This window comes from Megalops cyprinoides, chromosome 6 (genome assembly GCF_013368585.1).
Source record: "Megalops cyprinoides isolate fMegCyp1 chromosome 6, fMegCyp1.pri, whole genome shotgun sequence".
NCBI lineage: Eukaryota > Metazoa > Chordata > Actinopteri > Elopiformes > Megalopidae > Megalops > Megalops cyprinoides.
Window position 1 is genome coordinate 3,817,657 of NC_050588.1, and position 13,019 is coordinate 3,830,675.

Consider the following 13,019-nt stretch of genomic DNA (forward strand, 5'->3'; position numbering starts at 1 on the left):
AGAGGAATTTAAGTTTTACATGTTCTCCAGTAATAATTTTGTAACTTTGTAACTTTAATAACTTTGTTTATTTTTTCAAAAAAGCCAGAGAAGAAGTGCAATGTTACTATATTTTTGTTTTTGAACAAAACCTCTAACTGGGAAGGAAGAATTTGACTTTTTTAAACATTTGTTCCCTAGTAATAGTTTTGTGCATTTTGTTCTTAAAAAAAGTCAGAGAAATGTAAATAAAGGGAAAAATTGTTTTATTATATAGTTATTTCTGAACAAAAACCTCAGACTGAAGGGAAAAGGAATGCAAATTTTCAATATTGATTTTTCTTTTGTGCAGATTTTATGTTAATAAAAATATATTTTTTATTTGTCTAACTTTGCTTAAAATCTGTTCTGGGTTTTAACATGCACATAATTAGTTAACAGTGGAAAGCAAAAATCACAAACACATTTAGTGGTCAGTAAATGTATTCAGATTTAACATATGACACACTGCTTGCCCCTACATGAAAGCACATAAGCTGCTTGTTTAAGTACAAAGTATCGGTATCGTATCGGTATCGGCAATACTGGCCCTGTATTTACTTGGTATCAGATCGGTAAAAAAATTGCAGTATCGCAAACCCCTACTGTGTACCCCTCATTTAGTCAAGTGCTACCTTTATTTGGCAGTTACCTATATGTACTTGCACGATACCCAGTTGTGGACAGTTGATGACAATAATGAACACAAGAGACATAAGTACAATGGCTAGTTGTGTAATTAGGAAGCACATAATCCTGTTATGGCCTGAAGGACACCAAGAAAAGCTCCAAGATTGTATGAGCATGGCTTAAGACTTTGTGCTACCTATAAATATCTGTTATACCGACATGTCAGGGTGTTGTAAAACTAATCCTGACTTTCTGCTATCGCCTCCGGGTTAGGTAACACAGGTGTCGCTTTTCCTTTAACGCTTTCCCTTAACTACATAGGTTATTAAACTGAATGAATATATAAAAAGGGTTCAAAAAACAACAAAAGTTGGGATTTCAATTAACAAAATAATCCTTTTATTCTAAATTTTAACCTTATTTTTTGTTTAGCATAAAAAGTTCATTACATCACAACTCACAAAATTCTGTTCACTTAACAGACTTTACACAGCAAACAGTCACTCTCAGTTCCTTCTTAACTTAAAAAAGAAAAATATATTCACCAATGCATTAAATCATTGAAATAATTACACAAGAAAACAAACAATATTTAAGAGAATCCCTGAACTATTGTTGTCAGTAAATATCACACAGGCTTGCCTTTTCCAGCCAAAGAGAGCTGGAATGGCTTCATCTGAAAAGCCTCACATCACACTGACAGGACTAAAGCACTTCTATACCACTGCAACTGCATTACGGACACATGTTGCCCCCATAGGTAAGACTAGTGGAAATAAATGACTTAAAAATGGCTTATCCTTCAAAACATTTGGGTTTCTGTGCATCTTCAGTGGGTAGGCACCTGGCTGCAAGTCCACATCAAATCCATGCACTCCTTTTGAGAATGGTGCCCCTTGTTACACCAGTCAATGTAAAAACCAGAAAGAAGGGGAAAACAAACAGGAAGTGAAAGGCATTCACTTCCAGTAATCTGTGACATAAGAAAAATCCCACTTGTCTTTTGGCCTGAAGCTGATCCTCTTGCATGACTTTTTTAGGGAAGCTACTTTGCATGTAGGAACTGGGGTTTGGCGCATCTGAAGGCCCGGCAGCCTTAGTCTGTCCCAGCTCCTGGCCTTCTGGCACTGCTGCCCACTGGGATCATACTGCCCACCTATTGTCTGGATTCATTGCTCAGTGACCCTGGAGTGCTTTTACACTACCAAGTTGCACTGCCTTTGGTGTGCTCTGAGGGCCAAACATTAAATGAGCTTGAGGTATTAGATAACCAGTGATAAGGCTGCCCAGGTTAGTCCTGCCTATGTCATCCCTAATCCAATAGAAATAAGAGCACAGAGGCCAGAGCCCAGTAATCACAGAAATGGCATGGGGGTGTGCAGGAGGCCTGGGCAGTCTTGTACTCTATCACATATACAACTGTCTCATTGCAGACTTCCCTCTCTTTGAAGCCACCCAAACTGGCAGCACATTTAAGTGAATGTTAAAAACTAAAAACTACTGCTGTGTGTCTCAATGCCATGACTAGTGCGCATAAGTGGTCAGAACATGAAAGGCTTCGTGAGAAGAAAGTGTTGATGAAAAACGAGTGAGGTTAAAATTTCCACATCTGTGTAAAGCCACAGCAGTTGTGCCTGACAGAAGAAATTTGAATGGCAGCTCCAGTTCAGCCAAATCATTCAGTAAGAGCACCATCCACCTACATGAACTGTTTCCATACTGTACAAAAGCATTCAGCTCCTCATAATTGATGTGTAACATATATTCAGACTTTTACAGATGAGATTCCAATAAGCAATATTTTATTACCTTTATAACCAAAAATGAAAATTAGATAAAATGGAAAATCATTTCATTGTTGTAGCTTTGACTACATATAATATATCTGAAATCAGTGCTAAAAATCACAATGATAATATTACAACTTAATTAGAAATTTTATTGGATAATAATGTGTAAAAAAGCATACAACATAATCAAAATGCAATCATGCTCAAAATGCATATTTTAGTACATTTCTCTGCAAAGAACTGCTGGCTCAGCAGAGAGAAGGCCAAAGGGACAGATTCAGAGCTATTTAAGGGTGCTTTCACACTAGAGCTTTTGGTGCAGACCAAAGTCTGCTTGAGCCATTAGTTTGGTTCGTTTTGTTGATGTGAACGCTGTTTTCCAAACTCAGGTGCGCACCAGGGACCGTACCCGAGTCCTCCAGAAAACAGGGGTCTGGGGTATGGTTCACCTGAACTCCAGTGCAGTTCGCATTTGGTGTGAAAGCTATTCGATCTAAAACCAGGAAGAAAACGCTATTGATGACGTGTAATTTGTTATTTGCTTGTCACATCTAAAAACTATTCGGGAAGTAACTGCAGGTAGCCACACTGTTCGCTCACTTTGAGGGTATGCGTGCATGCTCTGCAAGCAAAGCTGCAAATTCATTTCGCAAATCCTTCTTATCCGCGCAACTTGCATCACTCACAAACAGTGGGACGCATTTATGGCATAGTGAAAATGCCGAACACGGTTATTTTGGTGCTGACACCATAATAAAAAAAGATGAATAAGAAAACTAGTGTGGCTTTCCATTTTGCCTCCCTATTGCGTCGTTGCCTAGCGACATTGGTAAATAAAAGCTGCATGTTCCTTACGTGTTGATGACGTAAACAGACCAGGGTTCGCAACCAAAAAATGTAATGTGAAAGGAGACCAGTGGGGGCAGGGGGAGGGGGGAATAATCACACTCAAGTTCGGACCAGCAAAACGGACCAAGTGTGAAAACAGCCTAAGATGTGATGGGCCCATACAGTAAAAACTACATCTTTGCTACAATCCAATTCCTTGGCTGCATGTTCTGTTAATGGTTAACAAGCTTGATGTGCCATTTATCATGTTGTGTGTATGGGACAGAAAAAGCTCCTGTCCAATATACACTCTCCAGCTTGAGTCAGAGTATTTATAAAAAGTGTGCAATGGAAAAAATGGCTTAAACAAAGAGCTGTACACCATTTCATACGTACATTAATCATGTCATGTTCATGTTTTCATAATTTGAGGCAGCTGAAAAGAAGCTTTACCACATAAGCATGTTTATAAACTACGATAAGTAACTGTCTGTGATCTGTACAATTCTGGGTGTCTGACAGAAAAGAAGCTAACCCACCCTTCACACACAAGATAGGACTCGCATCAGCACTTCGATGTAATTCTGGATGTTTCTTTAAGTCGAGGTGCCAACAGAATTGCAGCAGCCCATAAAGTTCCTCTGAAAGTTGCCCTAAAAGGTACAGTATGCCACTGTAACAGTGCCTGTTAAGATTTTATTTGTTTGAGCCTATGGTTTTAACAGGTCCACAGCTCCTACTCGTTATCAGTTGGGTTCAAATAAATACCCGAATCTCTGGACAGGATTTGTCTGTAAAATTGGTTCCTTTCCCTCAAATTAATGTTGCAATATAACAGCTAACAAGCAATAATAATAACAATAATAATAATCAGACCTGAAATGAACATTGCAAACAGGGATCACAAAGATGTGACAGGAAATGATGTAGAGAATGTACAGAAGGGACTGTGAATAAGCTGTACTAGGATCAGCACTGAACACTGAGGAAGACAAACCTGGTAAAATCTGATTTAAAGTGTCAGTCTGATGGCTGCCAGATTTCTCATTTCTCATACCCTCTGGCCCTTGGCTTGCCAATTTTGACTGAGTTCTCAATCTGGAAGAGACATTTTTATCTGGGGGATTTTGTGCCTGACCTTAGCTGGGGTCAATCCCACTCAATCCGGGAATCACGTCATGATTTGGGGGCTTTTGGATCTAAGAGGTAAAAGGGATATGAGCCTAACAAGTCTACTCTGAAGGTCACTGGAGGAAAAAAATAAAAACAGACCTGTATAACTGAAAATACTGAACTGATGTTCTCAGCAGCAATATAAGTAAATAGGCAGGAACAGAACTACTCAATACTAACTAAGTGCTTTCCCCAAATGTGGCCTTAATGTCCTTGTAGGTTAAAAATGGTACAAAAGAAAGAGAGGATACCAAATGATGTAACTTCCTGTTTGCTGTACAAATATTTAAGCCCCCCACCATTGCAACCCACCTGCTGCAAAGTAAATTTCAGTGGGGGTGGGGTGAGCCTTATGCCAAAATGGAGTACTTCTAGGCGCTAGAATGTTCTATTCTGTTAAGCAATGTCAGTGTGGCGACAGTATGGCCACAGAAGATGGTGGAGACGGGGGTGCTGTGATGGAGGGGCAGAGGAGGGTAGGGGGACGCATGGGGGTCACTGTTACCAAACCGTGTAGCCCCCGCTGGAGCCCCCCATGAAGAAGTTGTTCTTGCGCTGTGTCACCACCACATTGGCGCCCTGCATAGTGGCCAGCTGAGCTGCATTAGGCAGGTGACCCGGGGGTGGAGGCTGAGGAGGCAGAGAGGGGGAGCGACACGTTAACCCAAAAATACTCGGGGGCAAAAACAAGAAAAAAAACATTTGCTTGTGCTGAAATCTTCCCTTTGCCTTTGAGAGAGGTTGCTAAGCCTTACCACCAAATACCTTCCAGATGGCTGCATGTGCTGCTCTTTTTAAAAATGTACACTAAGAAGAGACAGTGGATTTCATGTATTCCTTGAGACTCTCTAAACTTCTCAGATGGATTTGGGTTACGGTTAGCCTTCACTGCCTCCCCATAATTCAACACTTCAGTGGATGAAGAGACATGGGCGCAGCTTCGGTCACATGCATGCTAGTGTTACTGTGTAGAGACCTGAGCATGACTCCATTCAGAATTTAGCTTTAGTGAGTAGAGATACAGGCTCAGCTCCATTAGCACGTTAGCATGAATCTGGGCTCAGTTCTGTTAACACTACTGCGTACAGATATGGGCACAGCTCCATTCACATCTTAGCTTTAGTGTGCAGAAATGTGGGCTCAGAGCCATTGCCAAATTAGCATTACTGTGTAGAGACACGGTCAAAGCAGAGCTTGACATCAGTTGCATCCATTTTAAACCTTGATAACAACCAATGCACATTATAAGATGGTACTGTATTTTAAAGCCAAAAATCCGGAAGGGTCATACTTTTTTAGTCAGATAACAAGATATTTCCCTTGAACATAAAAAGTGAGTAAAATACTGACAAAATGACTAGGGGCCTAGTGACTATTTGGTAATTCATTTTAACTATCTGGCCAGTAACCTAGTATCACCACTTAACTAGCTGCCTATAAAATGTTTTATCAACATAACATGATATATAATCACAAGCTAGAAAATGGTGACAGTATAATTACAACTAGCTGTACAGTGAGTCATTTTATGGTGTTATGAGTGAGAAACATATTGCTACCTAGCTTTAACGAAACATACTCTATGGACATGGATGCTGTTGGCAACCAGTCTTCACAGGGAACAGCTCAGATGAAGACGTCTTGTTTGATTCTCGGCAAGAAATCAACAAATTGACATGCCAAACAGAGGTGCCTTGGCCATTCTGTGGATAGTGTGAGGTTATATGTGATCACATCTGGCCATTCTGTGGGTAGCCTGAGGTTATACATGATTATACCTGGCCTTTCTGTGAGAAGCCTAAAGTTTTACATGATTACATCTGGCCTTTCTGTGGGTAGCATGAGGTTATACATGATTATATGTAACATTACATAGCACTGGAACAGCATGGCCAGTATTGAGGAGATACTCACTGGAATGGTAGGGCTACTGCCAGCACCAAAACGAGCACCGGTGTCAAACCCCCCCTCTACCACCACTGTGGAACCTGGGGGGTACACAGGGCCCATGGGGTAGTAGGCCATCGGTATGCTGGGGGCCATGGGGGCCACAGGCGCAGACTGTGTCAGGGGTACGAACATCTGAGTACCAGGGTACGCTGATGACACCTGTGGCAACTGGCCTGGTACCTGGGGGGGGTGTATATACCTGGGCTGGTAGATCTGCAGGGCAATACAGGAGAGATTTACAGAAACAACAGCTGTCTGTGCATACAGGACAATTTACACAGAGGCAGCAGCTGGGTTTTGTCTGAACCATGCTTTTAAAATGGGGCACATACAGTACAGTAAACACAGTTCATTAGGTAAAACTGGGATGGGCTGAAGCGCCCATTACCCTCACAACAGAAACATTTACCGTAATTACTGTTATGCAAGACATATTCTTTTTTTAAAGATGCCCATAAAATTACCCTAGATCTTGTATACTAACACAATACAATACAATACAATACAATACAATAAAAGACTGTGATGATTGGTGGCCTCTGTTGGTCTATATGCTTAATCTATACGAGGGTTACCCCAGTCAGGTTTCCAGCTTACATATTTTCTAAATAGTCTTGCCATTATATTATAAGTGGTATGGTTAAAGCAAGTCCCACTAAGTTTCATTTCTCCTGGTGGCAGTGCTGCCTGTGAGCCCTGACTGTGCGCTGCAGGCAATTCGTTTATCAAAAGTTAGCATATGTAAACAGAAATATCTGTACTATTTTTCTAAATATGACAACTTGCACAGGCTCCCCCCCAGGGATGTGTTTTATCACCTTTATTGTTTATTTTACACACTAACTCTTGCACTAGCACCTTCCCAAATAGGCACTTTATTAAGTACGAAGATGATACTGCCTTGGTGAGCCTGCTATATGATGGGGAAGAGGAGCATGGGCCAGTTCTTGACTACTTCCTAAACTGGTGTGAGAGGTCAAACCTTCTCCTAAACACCACTAAAACAAAAGCAATGTCCATTGATTTTAGGAAGATTCAATCCTCAAACCTTACCTTTATGCATGGGGAGACAATACAACCTGTCACAAATTTCAAGTACCTTGGCATTGTGCTCGACCATAAACTTAAATGGTACCTGTGGACTGATGTCATAAGCACTAAGACACTACAAAGAATGTACTTTTTAAAGAAACTGTTATCTTTTAATGTCCATAAGAAAATTCTCCAAATGTTTTGCTGTGTGTTTATTGAAAGTGTTTTAGCCTTCTGCATCATCTGTTGGTTTGACAATGCTACTGAGGCACAAAATAGCATTGTGGGTGACAAGAGGCATCCCCTTGCCTTCTCATTTGAATTGTTGCCATCTGGGCAATGATACTGCCCCCCACTAATCACAAAAATTAGATATAAATTTTCATTTGTTCCACAAGCCATTAAGTTTTTAAACGGGTAAATAAGCAGGATGTCCAGCTGGTCTGGCCATCCTAATCTGTTGCAAGGTGCAAGGCACGTGTATGAGTACGTCTGCTTGGTGACTCTGTATGTTTGTGATGTTGTATGGGTATGTGTATGAGTATGTCTCTTGGTCTACTGGTAACTCTGTGATGTTGTGGTGAAATGCCTTGTGATTGTGCTGCAAACCAATTTCCTCACGGGGACAAATAAAGTTTCTATTCTGAATATTCTATTCTAAATGTTGATGTTTATGTCTCCACACAGAAATATGTAATTATACATGATGTGGATGTTTTGATGTTTTGGTTGATGTTACTAGTGGTTCATATTTATTACTGGGATTTACCTAATGTGGTATTCAAATGAATATTTTTTCTTTTTTGCTTCTTTGGTGTTCCTTTCCATTATAATACAACTAAATATAAATAAATATAAGGCATTACTGGTATTTCACCAAAATATTTTTAATGACCATCTAAAGTCTTCTCATACACTAAGTGCTTGTCATACACTAGTGTACCTTATATAACAGCAGAAGTGGTAGTTTCCATGTGTTCATGTATCTTATGTGGTGTAGCTGCAGTCTCATTGGTTAGGATTGTGTTTGCATGTCTGTTTGATTAGGTAAGTGTTATACTGTTACCTCGGAGTAGGTAGGGGGAGAGTCGGAGTAGGGGGGTGCCTGAGGAGAAACCTGTGCAGTCGTAGGATAGAGAGGCGCAGTTGCCTGCTGAGGGTATGCAGTTTGCTGGGGATAAGGAACTGGAACACACAGAGGCATCAGTAAGTTAGATCATCAGACTTCAGTCAACTTCCTGGTAGACTGTTGGATAGAGGAGTATGGGACAGTTGCATTCCAATGTATATCTAATCTGAGGCACAGGTGATGCAGGGGAAACCATAGCAGGAAAAGCAATGTCTGTCCCGTGTTTATTTACAGAAGTGAGGAATGAGAGCCAGGCTCAACAAACCCGGCAAAAGATTTACATTGTGTCCAATCAGAAATCTGCAACAAAAACAAACCACTGATGACTTCAGATGCAAATTTAAAAATAACGATTGGATGTGCTGTTTTCCATTGAAAATCTGTTCTAATCACAATGCCCCATTAGGTTTGGGCAGTGTGTACCTGACTGGAATCTTTGAAAGCTACAGCAATGTCAGTCATCTGAGAGACATATGGATTATATTTCATCTTTCAGTTCAGTCTGTGTGGCTGCAGAAACATGAACATGTGGGCCACAGCGTGGCACAGGCACGGGAATTTCAAAACTTGTTTGTCTCGCTCAGTAGAAAACCGGATTCTGACAACCTCAGAGCCAAGGTCAAAAAGACAATACTGACATTTGGCTCAAAGTTGTACATGAATCTTAAAAGTCACAGAATGGATCTTATGTTTCTGCATCTGTCAAAGGCTGGCAAACCTCTATGCAGTGGCCTCTCACTTTAGAGTGTACCACTCCAACATTGTAAAAATAGGACCTTGACGTTCAGATTCACTCAATATTCAATCAGTAACACATTTTAAAGAACAATTCAGTGATTTAGAGAATGTTCAGTTAATTATGACTTGTTTCTGGCAGCACAGGAGTGAGGCTGTTCTCTAATGAAGATTCTAGGACAGCAAATTGCCAAACTATCCATCAGGAACTGTTCTGTTTTGTATCACCAACTCCTAAAAGTCATTTAATTTCATTAAAATCCTGCATTAACTGTCATGTGTTAAATGCTACTTTGGACAGAAAAGGGAAAATGTGCTGAGCAAAATTTAACCATTATACATCAGCCTTTCACAACACATTATCTATAGGAATGGCTGCATTATAGCTACTTACTGCAATTCCTGACATACAGTTCTCCCACACAGTGCAGCATTTAAATGAGCACACATAAGCTTTAGTCAGGGGTCATATCTGCTATTCATAAAGTGTTGAATTAATTGAAGGAGATCCTGTAAAATGGATAATCCATATTTCAACGCACAGGAAAGGCACACAACCATGCCGGTATCCACGTATTTCCTAAACGACAACGAGAAATGAATGATATCGCCATTGTCTTTCACACAAATCTTTCCAAAATATAAACACTTCCCAGGCTTCTCTCACCTATTAGCATTGTTATATGCTTGGTCATCTGCAGAGGTGGAAAACCCCGGCTTCAGAAGTAAAAGTCCTACCATGTATTCGTTCTAGCCATTCACTAAACAAGGTGATTTCACTAATTACCTCCTCTACCTGGCTGAAAAGTTGTGCTAATTAAATTCAGCTGGTGTAGTGCAAAGGTGGAACAAATACATGGTAGGACTTTTACTTTCTTAAGCCGGGGTTTTCCACCCCTGGTTATCTGAGAAAAAATTGGCTAAACTAGTTACACCACCTGAATATCAAACTATAATATCTTAAAACCACTCGTCTAATGTTTTCCACAGACTTTGTGTATTTTTGATAAGACTTTAGAAAACATTTTTTTTTTCCGTTTTACCAAATCAAAACACTAAACACAATACACTACTACATACTGTATGTAGCATATAGCTGTTGTCTTATCGTTTCAGAATTCAAAATATGTCAGGCGCACACCACCTAGCTAATGGAAATAGTTTAGTCAGCTGATTACGTAGCTACTGTATCCCTCTCATTTTACTTATTTTATCCTGCGCAATGAAACAAATAAATATGACTTGCCAGTTTGCTAATCATTTTAGCCAGATAGTAAATTTTGCATAATAGGCAGTTATTAATCTAGACAATGGTTAACGTTAAGGCAAGGACACATGCAGCGTTAGCTACATAACCCGGGGGGAGGTTCATTTTGATAATAATTTTCAAACTGCTAGCTTATTGAGCTGATGTCTAAACTACGCAGAGGAATTGGGGAGGTTAGCATAGATACCTGACACTACGCTACTGCTGACTGACCGTGTCGCTTATGTTAGCTAGCTTGCGAGGTAGTTCTATGAATACATTCGACAAAGGCCTAATAGCTGACATTTGTCTATACCCAAAAGCTAGCTGGACATGATCCATCAAGACAGATATCTCTAGCCAACAAGCAATTAAATAACAAAAAGCAAAGAGCAAGTGATCGCTCCAGCTACCTCTAGAGCTCATTTCTCAGAAGGCCTAAAAGCAGACATGATCAAACGGGAACCCCTGTACCTTTGCTGTTCATTGTCTTGGGACGGTCTGTGGAAATTCGCAATATTTCTGTTTATGACAGTCGGTGGTATTGAGTCTCGGCTCTTTACAATAGAGAGCACCTCAGTACACACGTCAAAGTTCGGCGTTGCACTTCGCTGTTTGCTGGTGGCGTTGTTCCGGGGATTGAGCGTCAGTGCCACTCCTCAAAGAGACGCTTCCGCACACAGCTGTGCGTAAAGAAACACCCAATGCTCTTCTTTTCCGCATATTGTGCCTGATGGGCTGCGTTGCCTGGCAGGCCAACAGTTAGAGGAACCAGCTCAGAGGAAAAGGCTTGTCCAACACTTCAGAAGGGAGCACACCGCTGAAACGGAAAATTCTTTTCAGCTTGAAAGTGATAGGCCTACACATCGTGGTACACTTTTAAATCAACGTTTTTATTTCAGTTTGGGTTTCGCTTTATTTCCACACCAGAAAATGCAAATCAGTTCATTTTCTTTTCCCACTTTTAGGCGAAGACCAGTATAGTTTGGTCTCACATTTTAATTTCAGCTGCACAGCTCTGGACAATATATAGGTATGATGGAACATACAAGCAGCCCACGTACTGGGGTCTTGCTTACTGAATATTTGTTGTTGATGATATTACTACTTTCACAAATTAATTGCAGCAGAACAGGGTCATACTGCCTACCTGTTATACCGACACTGTCATTCTGGAAACGAAGTGACACCTGGAAAATATAGGGTGACTGAGGGACTATTCCACCAGATGTCACTGTTTTGTTTGTACTTTGGGTTCTTCAATAACAACACCGTAGTCTAACTTGAAAGAGATTATTCTTTATTAATGTAACTTCATTCACGTTTACAGGAGACACTGTCAGAACATGCGCCGTTCGCCTAGTGTTAACTCACATACACCAACAACCCCTCCTCTGCGCATGCTCCATCTGACAGGCACACAAATGAGAACAAGCAAACCACCATTCGCTCCTATCTTTACATCTCCCTCTCTTAAAATAAAAGTATTCTACTTTTATGAAAATAACTTTTTCAAAAAAAACTTATTATAAACTTACTAAGCTCTTAACTAACTTAACGTATCACCATTAATGCAAGTTACTCTTATCTTAGTCTGTTCAACTTTAGTGTCAACTATAGTAAAACTTAAAGAGAGATTATTACATCATAACCTTACAACTAAGCAAATGTCCTTAAATCTGTTCAATGAGTCTCTCAGGTTGCTTCACATGTCTTGAGGATCTTCTGATGGTTTGTTCCTGAACTCGAGCTGGCGCCTCAGGTGATGGATTCTCGAGTGCGTGCTGAGGTTGTCTGGCAGCATCAGTCCTCTCATCTGCTGTGGCTGGTCCCATGAGAAGATCTCGACAATTCCGTTTCAGAACCGCACCGTCTTCTGTCTGAATGGTGTATGACCTTGGTTGGATTTCACTGAGAACTGTTGCTTTCTGTGTCCATGTGTTTGTTTTGTCTTTGAACCTCACCTGGTCGCCAGTATGAAGTTCAGGTAGGTTCTGTGTTCCTCTGTCATAACAGAACTTCTACTTTGCTTTTTGCTGTTCCTTGAACCTCTTCACCTTCTCCCCCTCCTTTGTTTTCAGCAGGTTCTCCCGGATGAGTATGTTTGATCTCAGGTGACGTCCCATAAGGAGCTACGCTGGTGACATACCACACTAAAGTAGTGTTGTGCGGTACACCAGCAGGCTCTGGTAGATGTCCATTCCACTGTCCTGTGCCGTGTGCATCAGCCTCTTCACTGTCTGGACTGACTTTTCCACTAATCCATTAGACTGTGGGTAGTGAGGACTTGATGTCGTGTGCACAAAGTTCCATTCTTCTGCAAAGTGACTCGCACTGGAAAATTGCGGTCCGTTGTCTGTGAGGACCTCACCTGGCACACCATGTCTGGAGAATATGGCTTTCATTGATGTTATTACGGCCTCTGCAGTTGTTGTGTGCAGTCTACAGACCTCTGGATACGGGGAATAGTAGTCTGTAACCACAATGT

At 40.8% G+C, this 13,019-nt stretch overlaps 1 protein-coding gene across 1 annotated transcript; it reads right to left on the reverse strand.

Moving 5' to 3' along the window:
* Positions 1-2,917: 2,917 nt before the first annotated feature.
* On the reverse strand, positions 2,918-11,200 carry LOC118779823 (DAZ-associated protein 2-like). Its single transcript, XM_036532106.1, has 4 exons — positions 11,006-11,200; positions 8,488-8,606; positions 6,354-6,602; positions 2,918-5,069 (listed from the first exon to the last, which is right to left on the reverse strand). The coding sequence occupies exons 1-4, from the start codon at positions 11,016-11,018 to the stop codon at positions 4,941-4,943; spliced, it is 510 nt and encodes a 169-aa protein (XP_036387999.1). The 5' UTR covers positions 11,019-11,200; the 3' UTR covers positions 2,918-4,940.
* Positions 11,201-13,019: the final 1,819 nt, after the last annotated feature.

What these genes read in the sequence shown, in the direction of transcription:
- LOC118779823 (XM_036532106.1), bottom strand. An exon ending in CTCCCCCTACCTACTCCGAG is followed by an intron (nt 6,603 to 8,487) that starts GTAACAGTATAA and finishes ATTGCCCTGCAG; the next exon opens with ATCTACCAGCCCAGGTATAT. An exon ending in GCAGTAGCCCTACCATTCCA is followed by an intron (nt 5,070 to 6,353) that starts GTGAGTATCTCC and finishes CTGCCTCCTCAG; the next exon opens with CCTCCACCCCCGGGTCACCT.